General features: G+C 32.7%; 1 protein-coding gene across 6 annotated transcripts in view; it reads right to left on the bottom strand.

Annotated features, from left to right (window-relative positions):
- Positions 1 to 22,687, bottom strand: part of CADM2 (cell adhesion molecule 2) — a gene marked incomplete at its 5' end in the record, with an annotated part of 1,063,364 nt that overhangs the window by 59,875 nt on the left and 980,802 nt on the right. For 4 of the 6 annotated variants that reach the window (XM_079922103.1, XM_079922105.1, XM_079922104.1 and 1 more), the window contains one exon: positions 20,041 to 20,219. In XM_079922103.1, coding sequence (XP_079778229.1) covers positions 20,041 to 20,219 — 179 coding nt within the window. Of the gene's footprint in view, positions 1 to 2,115; positions 2,236 to 20,040; positions 20,220 to 22,687 lie in introns of all 6 variants that reach the window. The other 2 variants (XM_079922101.1, XM_079922100.1) reach the window with 1 other exon arrangement.

The raw sequence follows: 22,687 nt of genomic DNA on the forward strand, positions 1-22,687 counted from the left end.
CTTTTTTGAGGTTTATTTATTTGTGTGCTCCTTTGAAGGAAAAATAAATTTTTTCAGCACTTTTGAATTCCATGGTGTAAAGTTCACAAAACATCTTAGGAAATCTTTAAAAAATGAATTTCCTTGAAAAAGTAGAAAATTGATTTCTTTTTATCAGGCTGGTTAAAATGGAACAGATAAGAGTCACTTAAGATGCATGTAAACAAATATAAAAGATTTGTTCAACACTTCACTTTGAAATAAAATATTTTCTATTATTTTAGCCATATATATATATATATATATATATATATACACACTCACAAAGAATATGAATACTTTTCATTAATTAAGTATAGACACTGATTATTTGGGGGAAATGTATCAATTTAATTGTTAGTGATTTCAGATACAATATGTTTAATCCCCATAATTTTAGGACCTGGCATAGTGCCATTTATATAAACAGCAGGTACTTGATAAATATTTATTGAAGAAGAAATGAACTAGGCTTTTTTTGTTATAATTAGGTCTTTTAAAAAAAGTTAAGTCAATATATATCTCTCTCCTTTTCCAACAAAGTGATTTGTTTGTACAGTCAGAACTTAATATCATAGAGATTTTATTGGTAAGCAGTAAATTGCATTTCATTTGAATTACTGTTTGTAAAAAAATCTTTAGAAAAACAATAAAAGCAAAGTAGAACTTTAGATATTTATATTTCATATAACATCATAAAGTATTTTTTAACTTTTTCTTCATTTTTATTATTTTTCTACTCATTTTTATATAAGTTGTTATAAGAATGATCTTTAATCTCTTCTACTTATAGATTTAGCTCAAATACAGTTTTTTTAGTAATACTAGGTATTTTGAGAAATTCTTAATGTTACTATCATCAAGCTTTAGCTATCAATCTTGTACACTGTATAACAGAATTGACCAAATTATTAAAAATTAACAATTATAAGATACTAAAATATTTTTCTGGAACAAGAGAAAAAGTAATATAACTATAAAGTAAAAGCTAGCAGCAACTCAATATAATATTGAGAATTACTAGAAATTCTACGAAACACAAACAGTCTAACTGAACAGTCTTTACAAGTGAAGGAAAATAATGTTAAGTCTATCCTTGACAAAACTTTAGATATATATTACTGTAAAGTCCTCATGATTTCAAATTACATTGTTACATTTAACACATATTAGGACAGCCAACATGACATAAAACATGTATAAGAGTAAATGACAGACTTAAATAGGACAAATTGTCTCTGAACATTGCTTATGCAGAAATAAAGTTTAAAATGTGTATTTCTCTAATGTGCTCAAACAACTTTTTATTTTTTCATCATCTACTAACTACTTAAAGCCTACTCAGAAATGCTTTTTTATATTTCTGAACCATGACATAATAATTATTTTTGCCCTTAAGGATTACTTCAATATCTTTTAGGTTGCTCTGTTTGAGACAAACATACTTATTAGTAAACGGATGCCAGAAATTACTCATGGAGCCAACCATCAATTCCTGTCATCCTGGACAAGTCTAGAACATTTGCTTTCAGAACATTCTGTTAGTAGAATAAGTAGCTCCACTCAGCAAATCACTTCAGGCTGACATATTGAATATTTACCTAAAAGTTCTATGTGGCAAATAGTTTATAATGACCCCTGGATTATGCCAATTTTACAACAAATTCAATGCAGCCATTTTAATCTAGTTGCAGAGGAATAACAAATCAGTAACATTAAACTAGGGTCTTAAAAAAACAAACACTACCTCTGCATTTTTGAACATCTTATTTCTTTGCATTTATAGGGTAAGGAAAAAAAACAAACAAACAGTGTCCCATGTTCACATTTTAAACTCTCAATGTTGCAGAGCTCCATATATTCTCAACCTATATCCTGAAACATTTTCATAAGAGTCATAATTGACACTAAGAAAAATTAAAATGTACCATCTTGTCTCATATTTTATTCCAACAACCTTAACTGATAGTAACTGAGGTGACTTAATTACTTCTTAGAAGTAAGTAAAATTGGATCTCTATTCCTCTACCCTTTAAAAAACCTTTAAAAGCTCTATTTAATGTGTTTCCCAGGCCATAACAAAGAAGCATACTGTACCTCGTATGTTGCTGGATGTTGCAGATGTGGTTTGGCTGGCTGTTATGGCTACAGTGGTTGTGACTGTTGCAGTGGTAAGGGAGGGGATGATAGTAGTGGGAAGCAAAGTGTTGGGAACATCTGGTGAGTGGAAAAAAAAATATAAAACAAAATCATATCATGCAAACAAAAGAGAAACACAAATGATTCAAATTACAAATACATATATCTTATTTGGGTTGAACTTTTAACAGGCTTAAACAGATTATCAGGTACAAAGCTGGCGGTACCACGCAGTTCTTGTCATTTTGTTTTTCATTGATTTTTAATGCTCCTACACAAAGCAAAAACTTGGAGCAATGTTTGACTATAAGCAGATTGCCTGCAATATTTAGAGTAAAACTTAAAATGACAAGAATTCATTCGTTTGCTGAGTCGTTTAAGAAGTTTGACATGCAGTAGCAAAATACAGAGGTAAAACAGAAACTGACATGCTTTGTCAAAGAAGTAAACAAAGAAACAGCACAACAGAAAATAAACACAAATAACACCACCATATAAGATTAAAGAAATGTTAACGATGGATGAATATATGCATGTTAAATACTCTGATTTTTTTTTAGGCAAACAATGATAGGAAATAGGATGAAAGCAATCTTTAGATACAAACAAAAAAGAAGCCAACTGTTACTATTATTATTACCATTATTTTGCTTTTCCTTTTCTCACAAACGGTGTTAATGTACAGTTTAGAATCTTATAATTCTTACCCTGATTAGCTGGTAACGCCTTCTAACAATTTTGCAGTACCTAGGAGTCTTTAACAAGTATTGGGTCAACTAGCATGGAACTCAATATTCTGAACTGTTTATGACTTATTTTATTTGGCATACCTAGGAGAAGTTATTGAACATATATCTGAACCATAACATTCAACCCCTAGTCCATAATCAGTCAAAGTTGGCAAAAGTTGACAGTAGATTCAAATACAGAGAACATAAAAAAGAGAAAAATTAGCTTAGAGTTTAACACCAAAATCTTCCTTTTACTCAAAAGCAGCTAAAACTTTGAAAAGCAGCATAGAGAACACTGAAACAATATAGCCAGTGTCAAGCAATGAGAACTTCAGTAAGATCCTCAGAGAGTCAAATCTCGTCTCAAGTGGATAGGCATAAAATTTACACAGTGAGGAAATTAGAAACAGTTCACAAATTACCTGTAATTACTGTGCTGGGGTTTGATTTCACATGTTTGCTACACAGCTCCTATATATTCAGAGTGTTTGACAGGTTATTTTGCTATTAAAAAGCTTCCTGTCATTCTCTCAATTAAAGTCTCTGAGTCACACCAAATTTTTTCTAGTTCCTTACTTCTGATAAACAGCCCTACTCAATCCTCAGACTTTAACCTGCTGAATTCTCTATGCTGGAGACATCAGAAAACAGCATGAGATCACTCTCTTATCTTTGGTATTTATGTTTACACCTGTTTCCTGGCCAGTCACATTAAGAAAACAACCTTCTGAAAACCCAATGGTGCTACATTAATCACTAGAGAAAATGGGTATTGTCTGGAGTGCGATTACCATGATCATAAAGTAGAACTGACTTCAACAACATTAAAAATGAATAAATATTATGTATATGTGCACATATGCTTCTTGTTTACTAATTTCTATAATAATCTCTTATTTTCATTGTAAGCTTTCCTAAATAGTTTAGGCAGACTGGAGGTAAATGAAAGACATTTTCTAAATTTAAAAAAAGTAATTTTAATTTTCACGCATTTCCAAAATAGAAAATAATACATTCTTTGTCTGTTAGCAAAATCATTTGCTCATTAGGATCTCAAAATATATGTATTTCATTAGTGCAAAGGGAAATATCTTCCGGGGCTAACAAATATAAGAATATACAATGATATTAGTCCTTTAAAACTCCATGGAAAGAACCCAAGATTACCAAACCTATCACTGATTATAAAATATTACATTATTTGCTATCAGAAAATGGGTTAGAATAAAATTTCATTGTATCTGAAAAGCAGTGTTTCAAAACCAGCTATATTATTTGATTCTGGAGTGCAAATAACAGACTTTTTTTTTTTTAAGCCAAAAAACCCCATATTGTTTGTATTTTTTTCCTTACTTCATATCAACAAAGATGGGTAATAATTAACTCTGATTTGTTTTGGAGATAGTCTATATATTTTCATGAGCATTCTTATATATACCAACAATATCCTATTTCCCATATGAAGATGCATGATATATAGGGTTTTGCTCACCAGGCTAATATTCAAAAAACATTTAAAAAATGGGTAGTTTTAATAATTGTTAATCCACTTTAAGAGAACTGTCCTAGAGTCTTCTACAGGGTCCAGATAGATGAGATAACACCACTAACCATTATTGACTCATAGTCTGGCTCCTGCTTATCTGCTCATCATTCTCATCTTCTCCCCTTGACTTCATATGTACCTAAAAACAAACTGGCTAAAAGCAATTTGATGGAAAGAGCCTTGGCCGATACGACAATTGGGTCAAGAAAACGACCTGTCAAATAAGAAATGTCTCCCAGTCACTGTTACATATTTTTAATCACTAGTAACATTATTTCATCCTACATGTTCTGAAACATTTTAAACACTTTCATTTTTGCAAAAATTTTGAGGATTTCATCATTCTGTTCTTTCTTTTTATCACACATTCATGTCCATCCAATTATTTCAACTCTATTGTGAAATAGCAAAAGTTGAAATAATCTTAACATTCAATACCAGGAGATTAATCAGAATCAACTACAACTCAACAATGTAAGATTAGTTAGAATTAGTTGTAATTCTCAGAAAGGCCAAGGAAATTGTGTGATATTTCTCTTACCTAAACTTTCTATTGTTCTGATTTTATTGTTGTCAGTCTCCCCACTTGGCAATTAATCTTTGAATAGAACTCTGCCTACTTTATTGTTGGTACCCTAGCACAATTTAGAAGGTCAGCAAAAGTTTACTAAATGAATTTGTTCATAGCATTATAAAAATAAAACATATTTTAGGGGATCTAGAAAAGTTCACTTTTTTGACAGGTCAACTAGTCAATATAGAACTAAAATATTTCATTACTTCTGCTCAAAAAAAAATTCTTCTCTGTGTTTAATACATACAGACAATTTTTATTTTCTGAAGGATACATTTTCAAGATTATAACCTACAAATTCTTTCTTCAATAAATTTCCTTGCTAACAAAATGAATCTTTGCTTACATATCCTGCAACTTTGAAAGCTGTGTGAGCCTGACCTGAGATTCATGTATTCCACACCACCTTATGAACTCTCTCCAGTTTCAACTGATTTGAGACTTTCCAAGAAAGGGTGTAAGACAACGAGGGCTCACTAAGTAACTCTCATTGTGATCAGTGGTGAATGATCTCAACAAATTTATGAGTTGTCTATTATTATCCCCACTTAACGGATGAAAGAACTTTGAGATAGAGTTTCCTCATCTTGAAAATTACACACATATGTATAAATATGTTATATTATAGAGAAAATTTTCTTAAACCTAAGTATAATGCAAAGAGAAATTTCTCTAACACTCCCATCTCAAGATCATTTATTTTATCTGTATGATTGTAACTCTTCTTCTTTTTTTTTTTTTTTTTTTTGCCATACGCAGCCTCTCACTGTTGTGGCCTCTCCTGTTGCGGAGCACAGGCTCCAGACGCGCAGGCTCAGCGGCCATGGCTCACGGGCCCAGCCGCTCCGCGGCATGTGGGATCTTCCCGGACCGGGACACGAACCCGTGTCCCCTGCATCGGCAGGCGGACTCTCAACCACTGAGCCACCAGGGAAGCCCTGATTGTAACTCTTGTCAAGGCAGAAATTAGTAAATTCTGAGCTGTCTTCCTAAGTCCAAATACCCAACTCTCTAGTTTTTATCCTACAAATGAGTGGCAACATTTGGAAACATTCAGCAATTATTTTAAAGGTCCTGGTTTGATGCATTCCCTTTTGCCTTTTATTTAAACATTGATTATGAGAATGAAGCTACATTTTCATAAGTAAATACGAAATTGAAAACATGAGTAATGATAATTTGCCTTAGTTTTAAGGTATCTAGAATTCTGTACCTTTTAAAAACACTATGTTGTTACTACAAAGAATACTCAATCAAATATAGTACAGGATAGAAAATGCAGGTCATTTTGTCCCGAAGACACATCCAGTTTTGTGTCTCCAAAGAATAAAAATACATTGATTCATATGCAGAAGAATTACAAACATGTGCACACACATAATAAAAGTAAGTTACTCCTGGTTCAACATTAATTTACTAATTCTGTTTATAAAGCCACATAATCTGCAATCATATTAATAAGTAGTTTGCTGAATATGACTTAAATTTAGAAGATTTTAATATATGTCTTACATGTTTACATCCTATGATTTAAATGGACACTAAGATAACTATAAATAAAAAATAGAAAAATTAATGGTATGCAATTTATGAATATTAAAATTCAGGAATGATAACTGTCTAACAGACAGGTCAGTCAATTAACTACATGATATTTCATCTCTGTTTTCTACAATACAAAGATGGGCTCAAATTTTTATTGTCATTTTCCTTGGAGAGCATGTTAATTTAATCAAATACTGTTGAATTTGCCTGGGAAAAAAAATGGTTAAAATAAGAAGTTCATCATTTACAATTTACAAAAGAAATTTACTGTATTATATATTTTCTAGATGTTAAAGTATAAATAATGAAGTTAGTAATTGATAAAATATCTAGTGCATAAAAAAAGGTATCTTGAGGAGTGCACAAAGTGAAAATAACTAGATTTTATTTTTCAATTTTAGTTTAGATCTGATCAGATAAATTAGCAAATACAGATAAATTATTCAGATATAATTTAAATCCAAACAAGAGAAATTTCAATAAAGTTCTTCAAAATCAGAAATAAAAGCATATTCTAGTTAATAATAAATTTGTTTGAATATGATATAAAAATATTTTCAAATTGTTAAAAATTTTTATCACAATATATACAAATGTGTAACACCAGATTCTCTGAAATTGTGATTATGTGTTTAAAATCTTTGCCTAGCACATTAAATCTTAGGGAACTACTTATTTACTATATACTAAAATGGATAAATCTTGCTAAAATAGCTTCATGATTTAAGTAAGATATTAAAATTAATTCATAGCGGTCTATGACTCACTATCTAAAACTTTATAGTTTTAGTGAAAACTATAGTAACCATAGTAAAATCAGAGATGTCCTTTAAAGGAAAAATTTGAGCATTTTTATTGATAGGAAACTGAGAAAAATAAAGGTCCCAGGCATGAAAATATTTGCTTATAGTTTTACCTACACATAAGATGTGGATTAAAATAAATTACAGTTTTCATTTTGTTTGTAACATATATAAAGTGCTGTTCTGACATAAAAGGAAAATTCAGGAGTACTTCAATAATATCAGACAGAACCCCAAATCTAGTCAATTGCACAACTGCATATTAGTGCAAAGTCTAAGTAGGCTGCAAAAGTTACTCATGTGAGTGAACGTTGGGTTACAAATAAATGCAGTGTAAATACTGTGCGTTACTTCTGTAAGAACCTATTCATTTGCAGAAACACAATTTTAGCTCACACAACAAAGCTGTTGAGTCAGGAAACTAAAATCTTTGTGTCCGGAGACCATGGCTAAACTTTGCTATGATAAAGTCATCAGTCCACCATGTCTCCTGCTTAACCTACATGACTCTGATGTGAACTCCAAACTGCACCCACCATTGTCTTCAGATACCTCAATGTTAAGGTTTTCTGGAACAACAGGGGATAGAGGTCTTCAGAGCATATATATGCCTGGCTTCTTTTCTTTATTTCTTATAGTACCAAGTTAACATAAACAGAAAAGCAAAGCCTGGAGCACAAGACATCTTCCCTGACACAAGTGCTTTCCCCAAGTTCTAGACTCAGCTCCTTCTGTTCTCTTTGCTGCCATGTTCTCAGAGCCACATCCTGTTTCACAACATTAGTTTTCTCTTTCTTGTCTATCTTTCAAGTCCAGTTTAAATATGATCTCATTTGTAAAGCATCCCCCAATTCTGTAGAGTTAATACCTTCCCTCAGTGTGCTTTCAAGCACTTTGCACACACCTCTACACATGTTTATTATACATTATATGACCATGACATGTATGTTTATGTACCTATCTTTCCAATAAACTGTAAGCTCAATCTTTATAAATCAACTTGTCTTTGTTTTTAAAAATATGATTTTGACTTGGGGCAAATTTACTCTGACCCAACCCCTCAGTATCACCCAATCTCATCTTAGAATAGTCTCCCTTTTCTTGATGTACCTAGTGAAACACCACTCTCAAGTTTCAGCCTGATTCCTACCTGCTCTGTGAAGACTTCCTTGACCACATAAATTCCCCTTCTCTGAATACTTTTTGTGTTTTCCGAGTTTACCTCTGCTTCCCTCATTTTGTTATCTATACCCTGCTGCCATGACAAAGATGTTTACATTCATGACACACTACTATGAACACACCCAGGGTTATGTGTCTCTCACTAGCTACATAGCTCTCTCTCTCCTTCCCTACTTATCAAAATACATGTGTAGCACTATGGTAACATTTAAAAATTTTCTCTAATTAACATAATCAATTAATACACTCAATTATTCTAACTTTTATTAATAATAAAGTTCACCGTAAACAGAATACATATCAGAGCTCTTCATGAAATCAGTGGTTGAAAACCGGGAGGCTATCACTTTCATTTGGCACTTAATGATTACTAGTGTTTTCTTTTGTTTTTGTTTTTTTTTTCATGAACCAATAAGATGATAAGCTAACAGAAGAATTAGACATCAACTCCATGGTATATTTCTGTGCTTCCTTAGGGTTCCTAGCTCTATGCTTTGAATTTGACTGGTGCTTTATAAATAATGCATCTTTTGGTGGTAATAGCAATGTTGTCAATAGATAGGAAATGGTATCACTTTTAATAACGTGAAACAGTAATTGAGCCTTACACATGGTTAATCTCTGTAAAAGACTGTCCTCTCTCCTCCTTTTACCATTCATGAGGTAATTTTTAGGAATTCCTGCTAAGAGTCTTCAAGTCTAAAAAATAATTTAGAAAATTAAAATGCAGCATACTGAAGAATCTTATATTACAAATGCAGTCTTTCAATGTTTTTAAAAGTGTTAGAGCTCTAAATCACAATATCCAATTCAAAATAATAGAAAAGGGGCCCTTTTTTTTCACATCCTAATGAAGGAATTCGAAAAATGCAACCACATTTTGTTATTGGAGCTTATTAGAGCACAACAGATCCTGTATAACCTTGTCAAAATGAAATCAGTTCCAACAAGCACTGTATACAATAAACTGAAGAGTGGTACAGCACCTTTTTTCCAGTAACGAGCTTTTCAGGTTAAAGGTATGTTCTGTTCTCTACAAATTCAGTGTACAATAATTTCTAACTTGTCAACCTCTTTTGTTTTGTGGCAGTTTCTCTTTTTAAAAATTGCATTCTGGCCCATTCAGAATGGATTTTCAGAGCAAAATTAAGTCTAAAGAGTCCCAGAAGCCCAAACTGCTTGTTTCTCTCTAAGGACTAGTGTTCAATCGGGAGAAAAACTGCCACCATTTAGTTTGGACTCCATATGTCTACTTCCTTTCTGCTTTATGTCACTAACTCCCCTGGGTGGTCCCAGGATAATCAAGAGTGAATTCAAACCAAGGATTATTAGTGGAGATATAGAAGATTATTAGTGGAATATTATTAGTCAGAACTCAATGTATACTAGAAGTATTAAGGTAAGAAGTGTCTTTTTGAAAGAAGTTATTCACATATCCTAATTTTAAAAATAACAGGCATCCTTAACTTTACTGATAATTGCACTGCCATTGGAAGCAATTGTAAGAGGAAAAGTTTACTGTATTTGCTTTTTTGCCTGTGCAGAGAAGGACATTTATCTGTTCCCATTATATTCAGCTACATGTAGCAGCCTATTTGGGTTATAGCATAAGAATGGATAACAGTACCAAGGCTCTTACTTAAATGACAGCCACCAGGTTGACAAGGCCTCAACTAGCCAGAGCATGCCTCTTCTTCCAGAGCTGTATGGTAACCTCATCTGCTTCATAAAAAGGAGCCCTTTTAAAAATTATATTTGAATGCATCCATATTTATTCCTCTGATAGCTTCAACTGGCTTCACATACTAAATGGAATCCTCATACAATAAAAAAAGCTGTTCTTGAAAAATAAAAAGTACTGCAATTTTAAACTGTAGGTGGTAACCCAAAGTCATACGTAATTACAAGAAAAGTTGATGAATAAAATCAGTTTGTCATTTGAAAAAAATGTATGCATTTTTTTTCTTTTAAAATACTCTTTTACATTCCAAACTGACAAAGGAAAGTGAAATTTAAAGTGGGAAAAAAATGCCTTTGAAGTGAATGATTCCATACCATTTAGCTCCACCTACTTCCATACTAGGAGTTCTTTCCTAAAAGTGCTTTACCAAAAAGTAAATCAGATGATTTGATCAAACACTTTAAGTTCTGTGAGGATGTCAGTTTCCTCTGAGAGAACAGTACTGTCACCCATTAGAAGAGAAACTTAAACCAAATATAAATATACACAAGGGAAAGTATGATATAGTAGAAAATTACTGATTGAAAAATCCAGATATTTTGATTTTTCATTTAGGTTCTGTGATAAAATAACTGAGAGACATTTTGCCTATAATTTAATCCCTCTGAATCTATGCTTCTTCATCTAAAAAAACAGAGTTTAGACCTGGTCATTTATTCATAAATTATTCCTCTTCTTATTTAATACACAAATTCCATAAAAGAGTAACAATGGGTTCTGGAATCCTGAACTAAATATCCCTAAGGCTTAACTAAACTGTGCTACTGTACTATGTTACCAATTTGTAAGTTAAAAAATGCTGTCATTAAATTGGAAGTTATTACACAGCACTAATTCTAGTGAATTCTAATTTTCACATATATGTTTGTTGTCTAATCGATTTTTAAAGGTAGTAAAATGTATTCAAATAGAATATTTAATATTGCAATATAAAAGCTTATTTAAATGAAAATTAAAGGAGAACTTGGGAGTGTTTCAAAAATGTTATTATAAACTTGCTATCCTGTAACTTAAAATCAACAAGGGCTATTTGTAAATACTTTTTGTGTAAGCATATTAATAAATAGAGTCTCTTGGATGTATCCACAACAGATAATCCCTAATAAACACTAAGAATAATGTTAAGCAGAATTGTGAAGAAATGCCTATTGAGCTCCACTTTTAATATGCCCTCCTATCACCTGTAGCCCTAGAATTCAGAGTTCTCATGCAAAAGCAGGGTCTTTCTTAACCTTCAAAAAGCTTATTTAATAAACTAATTCCCACATGGAATTTGGTGACACAGATTGATAACATTCCCCAAATTATTTATATTTAAAATATAGGCTCAATAAAGAAGTGAACATTTTACCAAAGTAATATATTTCTAATCGTGGAATTTCATATTCTCCTGGCTATGTCTCCTGAAATATTACAATTAATGTGGGGACCTTGAAACATCTGTGAAATTGCATCATGGTAAAACATAAGAGTGAAAACACCTCATTGGTTTATTTTTACTAAGAAGTCCAGGCATAATTGAGAGTGTTTACTTATTTATTATAGGATCTACAGTGCCTGGCCTAGCACTTTATATACAGCAGATACTCAAGAAAACATTTCCTGGAATAGTAAAATATTACTAGTAGTAATATCATTGTGATGTGGATTTTCAGGCCATGCATCAGAGAAGTTTTACATCTGTTTACATTTAAAGATAAATGTTATCTTTATAAGAGATGATATATTTTAAAAAAAGGGAAAGGATATAGATTTCCAAAAAACAAATCCAGTTTTAAGTTGGCTATCGTCATAGAGTTTTGTGAAAAGATAAACAGACATGTGAAGTCAATTGCAAAACTCTTCTAATTTCAAAGATTTCTATTGGAGATGTGAATTCTTCTATACACAGTTATTCATACTGTGCACTGCTTAAATCCATAAGGTGGCATTTACATATGGATTGCCAAGTAAATACATCTCACTTATTTTCCCAATATTGGATGAAAGTTAAAGGTCTTGATTTTGGTGACCAAGGAATGAATATCATTACCCTGATTTGGTTCAGAAGTTAGGGCAGTGTATACACACACATACACGCATATACACTTAGGTATATATGTGTATATATGTGTATGTATGTGAATATGGGTTTGTGCATATTTATGTATGTATATATGTATCTATACATACATATGTGTATTATTTTATTAAGGTTTCTTCTGTTGAAAGAGAGAAACAGAGAGATAAAGAAATTTAATTAAAGAAATATTTTTGATTGCCTGCTATTTAGAAGGCACTGCTCCAAGATAAGATTTCTGCTTTGTGCATATAACATATGCACATAAATGCATACATATACAATATATGTACACATGTATAATACACATATACATGTACATGTACATATCTACAATCAAATATACAACTAAAATACCAAATAATGATAAATGCCCTGCAGAGAATTAAAATAAAGTCATATGTGACTGGGAGAATGGTTTGGAAACAGCGCCAGCAGAACTTGCTGATGAATTGGAAAGAAGGGCAGAGAAGATTCAAGGATAATTCTTAGACTCTGGAACAAGTATGTTATATGTTGTTACAATGTTTGTGAAAACTACATTTTTGTAAGAAGCTACAAAGCAGATTTTATGTAAAATCTTCGTCTAGTTAGGCATGCCATTGTTTCTAAAAAGGAATGCCAACAATTTCCCCCCATGGGTGATTGAATATTGATTGAATTTCTCTAATGAATTAATGCATATATACTTGGGGAGAAGAGCTCTATACATTTTATAAAGCTATATTCTAGTCTTTTTTGCACATAAAAAAAAATCTAGAAAGACTAAGTGCCATGGGTATAACCCTTCTGTTCTGAAATTGACAGAAAAGATCATATATAAAGAGTGCAAGGGAAAACATTTTAAATGTTGGATTTGTTGGGTGGTGGAGTCTTTCTTCCCTTCAGACAGGAATGAGGGTTTTCCGCATGGACACCTTAGTCAGTGATCCATCTAGGTACCACAGAAACATTTACTTCAGAGTGGTATCTCAATGAATTTTTACCTTGAAAGGTGAAACTTTATCCACTTCAGGCTCATCTTAAAGAGATGAAATTTAGCCTCAACTCTGTGTTGAGTAAGCCTGTACATATCCACTTTTCAAAATGCTTTATAATGAAAGCAGTGCCCCTGTCTCCACTACTTGATCCCATTTCACTTCTCTCTGCAGAGTTCAACAGCATATTCATCCAGTCAGAGGTACTCCTTTCCCACAGGCATCACAGCTCTCCCTGCTTATTCATGTCCAGAGATGCTATGTTTTATCTCAGCAATTAAAGAAGGTACTGTTTTAAGACTCATCCAGCTAGTTTATTGTCTGGAAACTCTCAACTGGAGATGAGAGCAGCAGCCATAGGCTTCTTCCATCAGTGCACTCTTTGTTGTTCCACATGGATGTCTTTTCTATCCTTTTCTTCCTACACCGTATATTTTTCCATCTATGCTTCTAAAGAAAGCATCTCCAAAGGAAAAATGCTCATTATGAGCACACAGAATCAATTTACCAACTGGTAGGTCTGTTTCCATGTGAGGAAACAGATTTTAGCTGAATCCCTTTCAAATGTTTTCTAGACTGGCTGTACATCTGTCCATTAATCCAGTCTTCTCTTTCCTGCTCCCCACCCACTCATCTGAGCTCAAAGATTCACTCTCTTATTTCCATTTTGATCTGTATTACCTTTCCTAACAGCACAGCTAAGCAAAAAAAATCATGTAGACTCTCAATGTTTCTAAATGCTTTGTTGCTGGGTAATTATAACAGTAAATGTAAGTGTGACTGCCAACCTTTTAGTCTAGCTATGTATTTACTATGAAGCACAGAAGTACACTCTTAATTTTAATTAATGAGAGTTCTCATTAGCTTTCAAATCATTGATAATCATAGAAGGAATATATAAAATATATACCTTAAGACTAGGAAAGTATGTATTATTATCATATTTGCTTAGTTCTAGAGTAAGACAAATTTAAACACAAATTTAGGATATTACTTTATGATATTCCTAATCTGTTTCATAATTAGTATGGCATGCATCTATATATGTATTATTTATTTTGCTAAATTTAGGATCAGGAACTAAAACCCTAAAGCAATTGAATTTATATCTTGTACCTTAGTTAAGTATTTGAAGGAGATAACAGATGGTTTGGAAATGTGTGTTAAAGTGAAAGAAAGGCTACCCTCCATGACTCAATTTCCCTCTCTCCCATGGTAAACAAATTGACTGAAAGGAAGAATCAGCACCTGGGATGGGAAGTGAACCTGCATTTACCTGTAGTCTCTGAAAGAGACGGGTATCTAAATGAACAACAAAGTTTGGAAGCTTGGTTTGATGCAGGAATTTGTAATATCTTGGTGTACAACATTCTGCCTCTGCGTAATTTTGACATTTATTATTAAACAATAAAGGTAAAGTGAAATGAAAGTAGCAGTTGTATCAATTTTTTTTAAAGCTGGAAAGGCATATTTAATAGTTTGATACCTTTCACTAAAAGAAAACACATAGATATTTCTAGCAGTAATATTCTCTTACTATAAAAATTAAAAACCTGAAACACTATTTTTATAAATGTTCTTACTAGCTAACAATAAAATGTGATGGATCTTATTCTATGTATGTGTTATTTTTGAGGTAAATTAACCTGGAAACAAGCAAACAAACAAAAAGCAATATCACATTTTTCATCAGTATTCATTTCAATAGATACATGAATAAATATATAACACAAACCCTAACTGTCAAGTGATATTTTAGGAATACAAAGTCAGCAACTGTCAGTAAACTGATTGGCATTACATAAACAAGCTTTTTATACTATTTCACTTTCTACCATAATAATAATACTAGTTATGAAAAATTTTACTTGTTTTTATACAGTCCTACATATGAAATTTGCTAGAAAAAGCTAAATATGTACATATAAAGAAAAGTAAAAATATGGAAAGGTGCATAGTGGATAATTTTATTCAAAATAAGAATAACAAGAGTTAAGATAATGAAGAAGTAATGAATTGTTATAAAAGCTTATTTCTGTAAGTCAAAAACAGTGAAGTAATGGAATAAAAGTAATGGTAAGATAATTTTAAATTTCATATAAGGGCTACTATGGTAATATGAAAAGTAAATTTGAAGAGAGATGGTGAGTATCATGAACAAAGTTCTGGAATAGTGCATCTCAACTCTGCCATGACTGTGTGAGACAGCCCTGAGATGGGTCCTAAGTGGAGTGTCCTCTCCACTGAAGCTCACAGTGGACTCCCCCTTACTCCTCTCTACAGTGTGGACCTGTCATAGTTAGTACAGCTACTGGCAGAAGAAGAAATAAGTTACTCATTTTTTCTACTTGTATTACTGTATTTCTTCCTGAATTCTGGGGAGGGCAGATGATAGTAAAAGAGTTCCAGCACCACTGTCCATCTTCCATATGTATTCTGAGGCGTGGTTATGCCTTTCTCTAGCATGAGTGTGAAGGGAGGTCAAAGGCATTGGGATAGTTGAGGAGGAAGAAGTATAGGATTTGGGGGGAAGTGGTAATTTATGTTTTCCACTCTTCATAGATATTCTTTCAAAATTTCCCAGGTACTATAAAGTTCTGACACTTCCAAAAGAATACTTTTTAAATAAGTGGATGACAAATAAATATAAGGACTTGAATCATCCCCAACCACAAAATAAGATTAGTCTCAGGTCATTCTCAGTTCTCTGCAGCCATTCCTTGTGTAATGAATAGGTATCTTCTATGATTTCTATACTAAAAGATGGAGATCTGGGTAGCATTTCTTTGAGGAGAGGATATTTTACCTAAACTTTCTGAACTTGATGTTGCATCAGAGAAACAAGGGTGATTATAACTTTTATCCTGCTCTCTCTCTATTACTAATTTGCTGTAGTGTTGATTTTTAATGATCTTCTCTATTGCTTAGTTAACAAGAATATAGAATTTTCTCATTCTTCAATAGGGATAACTTAATTTATGCTCTGGGTACCATTCAGGGAAGACCTTGGGCAGTAAATTGTACACAACCTTTGGGTAAATTTTGTACCAGAGCACTGGACTGAGATTGCTTTAAGGTATCATAAGACTACTAGTAATAGTATAATAATAATACTCTGATTTATTATTTATCTATGTTCCTGGCACTGGTGGGTACTTCTATTTATGATGTATGCCATTTGTTTATAAATAATCCAGGAGTACTGTGTTACTATTTTTTTTTGTAATTCCAGACAATTGGACCATGCTGTCACAAACTATGAATATCTACATCATTGTATATCCATACTCCTATAACTCTTTGACTTTTGTACTATACTTACTTGAATGCTTATCATTCATGTTTAACTCTAAGCTTCTTGAGTGATATTCACCTTTGCTCCTATAGCGCATTTCACTCAGTGAATAAATGCTAAATACTTATTTGGTGAATGAATGAATATCTCCTTTGATCTGAGTTCTCCAAATAGTAAAAACAGCAATGGAACAGTATATTTCAAGACCATTAATATGGAAGTAATTAGCCATTCAAAAGAAATAAATAGCATGATAACAATAATAACATGAGAGTAACTTCAATATTTTTTATACAGAAGTAAAAAACAAAAAACTACTGTGCTCACAGGAATTAATAGTATCACTATGGCTACTAATTTAACAGATTAATTTTTCCATTGCTGTGCTTGTTAATGAAAAAATGGTACCTTTTTTCCTAATGGAATCTCTACAGTGCAAACGTTTCTAAAGTGTAATTTTTATTTTTTTTTGTTTTTTTTGCGATATGCGGGCCGCTCACTGTTGTGAAGCACAGGCTCCGGACGCGCAGGTTCAGCAGCCATGGCTCACGGGCCCAGCCGCTCTGCGGCATGTGGGATCTTCCCAGACCGGGACACGAACCCATGTCCCTTGCATCGGCAAGTGGACTCTCAACCACTGCACCACCAGGGAAGCCCCAAAAGTGTAATGTTTTATCTTACATGTATTTGTATACATGTACTGAATTTTGTTAGGCCTTTCATTGAGAGTGAGAACCAGACTGGCAGTTTCAAATTACCATCTGAAATTGTAATGTTTAAATTTGCAAAGGTATCATGGGGTTAGGGTGGAGGGGAACACTCCAGTGTCCATGACATACAAAGTCAGTGCTGTTAACAATTAAATGTGAAAACATTTAAATAATGCACTTCCACTGACACCCAAAGAATAAAATCTAACCATTAGGATGGTACCTAGATAGCAGATGATTTCACAGCAAAGTGCTCTGACCTCCATCAAGTTAAGAATCAACAGAACCTAGATAACTGTGGTAGAATCAGAGACAGTCTCAGCTCATGAAAGACCCTTCTGTGCTAGAGCTATATTAAATTATCACAGCTAATGTAAAATCAAACTTGGTGTAAAAGATAAAAGTGTAAAGTTCTCACAAATGATCACTTATCACTTCATTCCGAAATGCATACAGTATTCATTATAGATTGAAATACCACTCAAATTTCACCATTTAGTTGGGTTTTGAAACAGCCAAACCATTAACAGAAGAGAGTAGCTTTTTATATTTATACAACCAGTGACTAATGAAACATTATACCCTGTGCGCAAAGGAGGAAAAAAAAAAACCCTTTATTTTGTAATGAACCCAATTGGAGCCCTTTTTAAACACAGTGTAATATGGTTTCACTGTTTCATCGAGCCTCTCATTACTTGTGTCAATAATCCTAGGTAAACCACTGTTGAACTTCACAGCAATTTATCTAGTAGCATGAATAGCATTAATCTATGGGGTGCTTTTGATGAATTGTAGTTCAAAAAGCAAAGCCAAAAATGACTTCTTACAAAGTGCTCAGAAAAGTATCTATTAGAAATATGTCAACTGCCAACTACCTAAAGGTAGCTTGGCTATTTAGGAAATCATGCTGTTGGCTAGCTTGCAAACACTGAGAAAACATATGAATTTTCCCCACTTGAATTACTTTAAAAAAACAAATAACATACTTTTCATCTAAGTATATTATTTTTTCTGTCACTTCCCTTCTAATTCTCTATATTTTTATGTCATATTGCTTTCAACACAATGTGACATGCTATGCAACATGCCCCAGGTTCCAAAACTGTTAGGTGAGACAAGCGCTTATCAAGTTGAGGGTGAATCAGACTTCATTTCCGTGACTGCAAGATCTAAACATCCAGGTCAGCACGAACTGAAAGCTACTCCTGGATCCTGCTCTAAGGATCTAACTTATCTTCTTGACACACTCAGTGGTTGTTATATTCTCTCTGGCAGTGAGCCTGGTAGGGTTTATCTACAGGGGGTTACTACATTTAATTCCAATTTATCAGTCTAATTTGATTAGGCTGATCTTTCCCAAAAGCTGGAATTTGCACAATTCATGAGATACTAGAAATTACTCTCTCAGCTCTGTTATCTTCAAGATGTTTATATGTGGACAGTCTATTCAATGCAAGACTTTGTTTGCTTTCAAGAACAAAAGTGTTATTAAGAACTGAGAAATGGTAGACACTAAGGCAATTTGAAAATAAAGTTGTAAATTGATTTAATACACTATTCTTTCTCCAATTTTGGCCTGTATCATAAAAAAGTAAACATCTTGGAAAAAAACACAAATGGGATTATTTTTCCCCTAAAATTAAATCCCTTTACAAAGAATTAGACTTTATCCCCCAAATTCCTTTTTGGAAAGGTATAAAATTAACCCATGCTTCTTACAGTTATTTTATACTTAGGTTCATGAGAAAGATTTCAAATAAATGTACTCCCTTCAGGATTTCTAAGATCCATTGGATTTATTACAGCATTGTGTAATTTTTACACAGTACTCATTCAAATACTGTAATATTGTGTAGAACACAACATTAGTCTTAAAAAAAATGTTTTCTTGGTGAACTATATGAGAAAAATCTTACATTCTCTAATGCTTTTTTCTCTTGGAGATTCACATTGTACCCTATAAATAAACTCTGAGAAGTCTTGTAATAAAGAAACCTGACTAATTTTGTTTATTGTGATATTTATCGATTTCAGAAAAGTTCATCTTCGTCTAACAATATGTTAAAGCTACCTCATGAACAACTTGTCCTGGCTTTTGGAGTTTAGGAAAAACAGAGATTCTTTTTAATCTTGGGTATTGGCATGTCTTTTTGCCATTTTCCTATATTTACTCAAATTGTGAGATTATTGCAGAGGAGAAAAAAATGTCTGTGGGTGTTTAAAATTATTGTTCATAAGAAATTAGTACAGTTTTCACTAGTATTGTACACCTCTGTCTTTGCTACATCTCGATTACATGCTATCTCTCTTTGTAAAACTAGTAATAGTGATTATAAAGCATATTTTTATGATAATACTACCAAAATTAACTCAGGGAAAATATTGTTTTCATGATTCTGATTTATAATTTAAAGCATAAAACGTAAAGAAAACCATTAATATGATTTACTATTCACCACCAAATATTATACAGTATATTTATAATTAAAAAATCTTTCACAAACATAAATTTTATTTCAAGTATAGGCTGTAATTTTATTTTATTAGTTTGACTTGAAACATATTAATTGTGAATCATGAAGATATTTACACTTATGAGAAGTCCTTGTGAAAGAAAAAGAAAACCCATTTAAATTTGTTTATTATTCTAAAGATTTTGATAAATTTAAGCAGTTTTTCAGGTCATTCTTGCATGTATAATAATGTCAAAAGGTACTCACCATGTACAATGAGAACATACTCTGCACTGCTTTGGCCAATGGTATTTGTGGCTTCACATCGATATGTACCATTATCCGTTTTGTTGAGGAAAAGAATGTTTAGCTCCCTACCACTCACAACCATTCGGTCAGGATCTGGTAATTCTCCGCCATCCTTTGTCCACAAAACAGGTTCTGGCCTATTGGATTTAAACATGCATATAAACAAAAAACATATGAAATGTTACATATTCTGTGAATTAATTAAGCAATTTATAAATATTTAACACTCATTTCATGGATAACTATATGCTAACTTCTGTAAGGTACCAAAAGAATCATAATGCACTCACTCAGAAGATTTTGGAGGTATGGCAATTATAATTTTATTCTATTCTCCTTAACTAAGCAGACATGTATTAAGGAGCTAATTAGTTGAGTCACTATAGTAGTCACTGATAGATAGCAGGTCCTGCAGCCCAGATTCTGTGGCTAAATGTCTCATACCTGCTGGTCTCTGGAGGATTGCCTGTGGGCTATTGGAGCAGCCTTCCACAGAGGTATCTGGAATTATACCTTTGCATTTGGGGCCACCATTGTGGGAGCACAGCTTTGCCTGAAACCACCTGAAATTTCTCCCCCTTACCTTTCCTGCTTTCTCATCCCTCTAGAGGTTTTCTTTTCTGCAAGTTATCTCTTTTCTTTTCTTTTTTCCTTAGCTTTACTGAGATATAACTGACACACAACACTGCACTAGTTTAAGGTGCAGAGCATAATGATTTGATATATGTAAATGTTGCCACATGATAACCACAATAAGTTTAGTGAACATCCATAACCTCACATAGTTTCTTTTTTTTCTTGTGATGAGAACTTTTAAGATCTACTCTCTTAACAACTTTAAAATATACAATCCAGTATTATTAACTATAGTTGGCATACTATACATTATATCCTCAGAACTTAAAACTTGAATTTTGTATCTTTTGACCACCTTCACCCATTTCCCCTATCCCCCACCCCTGCCTCTGGCCACTTTTAGTCAACATTTTACTGGAAGTCCTAGCCAGAGCAATTAAGCAGGAAAATAAATAACTGGTAACCAAACTGGAAAGGAAGAAGTAAAACTGTCTTCATTTGCAGATGATATGATAGCATATAAAGAAAACCCTAAAAATTCCACTAAAAAGCTCTTAAAACTAATAAATGAATTCAGTAAAGTTACAAGACACAAAATCAATAGACAAAAATCAATTGAATTTCTATATACCAACAATGAAATATCAGAAACAGAAATTAAGAAAATCTATTTTATAATTGCATCAAAAAGAATAGAATACTTAGAAAAAAATGTAACCAAGGGGGTGAAAGATCTGTACACTGAAAACTATAAGACATTAATGAAAGAAACTGAAGAGATCAAATAAATGGAAAGATGGTCTTTGCTCATAGATTGAAAGAATTAATATTAAATGTCTATACTACCCAAAGCAATCTACAAATTCAATGCAATCCCTATCAAAATTCCAATGGCATTTTTCACATAAAAAGAACAAACAATCCTAAAATTTGTATGCAACAACAAAAGGCCCCAAATAGGCAAGCAATCTTGAGAAAGAAGGAAAAATCTGGGGGTTTCACACTTCCTGATTTCAAATGATATTTCAAAGATATAGTACTTAAAAGAGTATGATATTGGCAAAAATATAGACACATAGATAAATGGAATAGAAGGCTCAAAAATAAACCCATGAATATACGGTCAATTAATTTTTGACAAAGGAGGTAAGAATACACAATAGGGGAAAGGACAGTCTCTTCAATAAATAGTGCAGGGAAAACTGAAGTGCCACACACAAAAAGATAAAGCTGGGCCCCTATTTTACGTTATACATAGACATCAGCTCAAAATGGATTAAAAACTTGAATGTAAGACCTGAAAATGTAAAACAGGAAAGAAGCTCCTTGGCATTGGTCTTGGTGATGATTTTTCAGGTTTAACACCAAAAGCAAAGACAACAAAAGCAAAAATAAACAAGTGGGACCACGTTAAATTAAAAAGCTTCAGCACAGCAAAAGAAACAACTTAAAAAATGAAAAGGCAGCCTATGAAATGAGAAAATTATTTGCAAATATTATGTCTGGGTAAATAAGATAAGGGGTAAATATCCAAAATAAAGAAAGAGCTCATACAAGTCAGCAGCAAAAACCCTGATTAAAAACAGATAATCTGAATAGACAATTTTTACAAAGGAGATATACAAATGGACAACAGGTACATGAAGAGATGCGCAACATCACTAACAGCCAGGGAAATGAAAATCAAAACCACAATGAGATAACACTTATACCTGTTAGAATGGCTGCCTTCTAAAGGACAAGAAGTAATAACTGTTGGGGAGGGTGTGGAGAAAAGGGAACTCTCCTACACTGGTGGTGGGAATGTAAATTGGTGCAGCCACTATGGAGAACAGTATGGAGGTTCCTCAAAAAATTAAAAATAGAATTACCATATGGTCCAGTGATTCTACTTGTGGGTATATATCCAAAGGGGGGAAAAATCACTGTTTCAAAAAGGTATCTGCACCCATATCCATTTTAGCACTATTTACAATAGCCAAGACATGGAAACGACCTAAGTGTCCATTTACAAATGAATGGATAAAGA

The sequence above is a fragment of the Stenella coeruleoalba genome (assembly GCF_951394435.1).
Source record: "Stenella coeruleoalba genome assembly, chromosome: 5".
In the NCBI taxonomy this organism is placed as follows: Eukaryota; Metazoa; Chordata; class Mammalia; order Artiodactyla; family Delphinidae; genus Stenella; species Stenella coeruleoalba.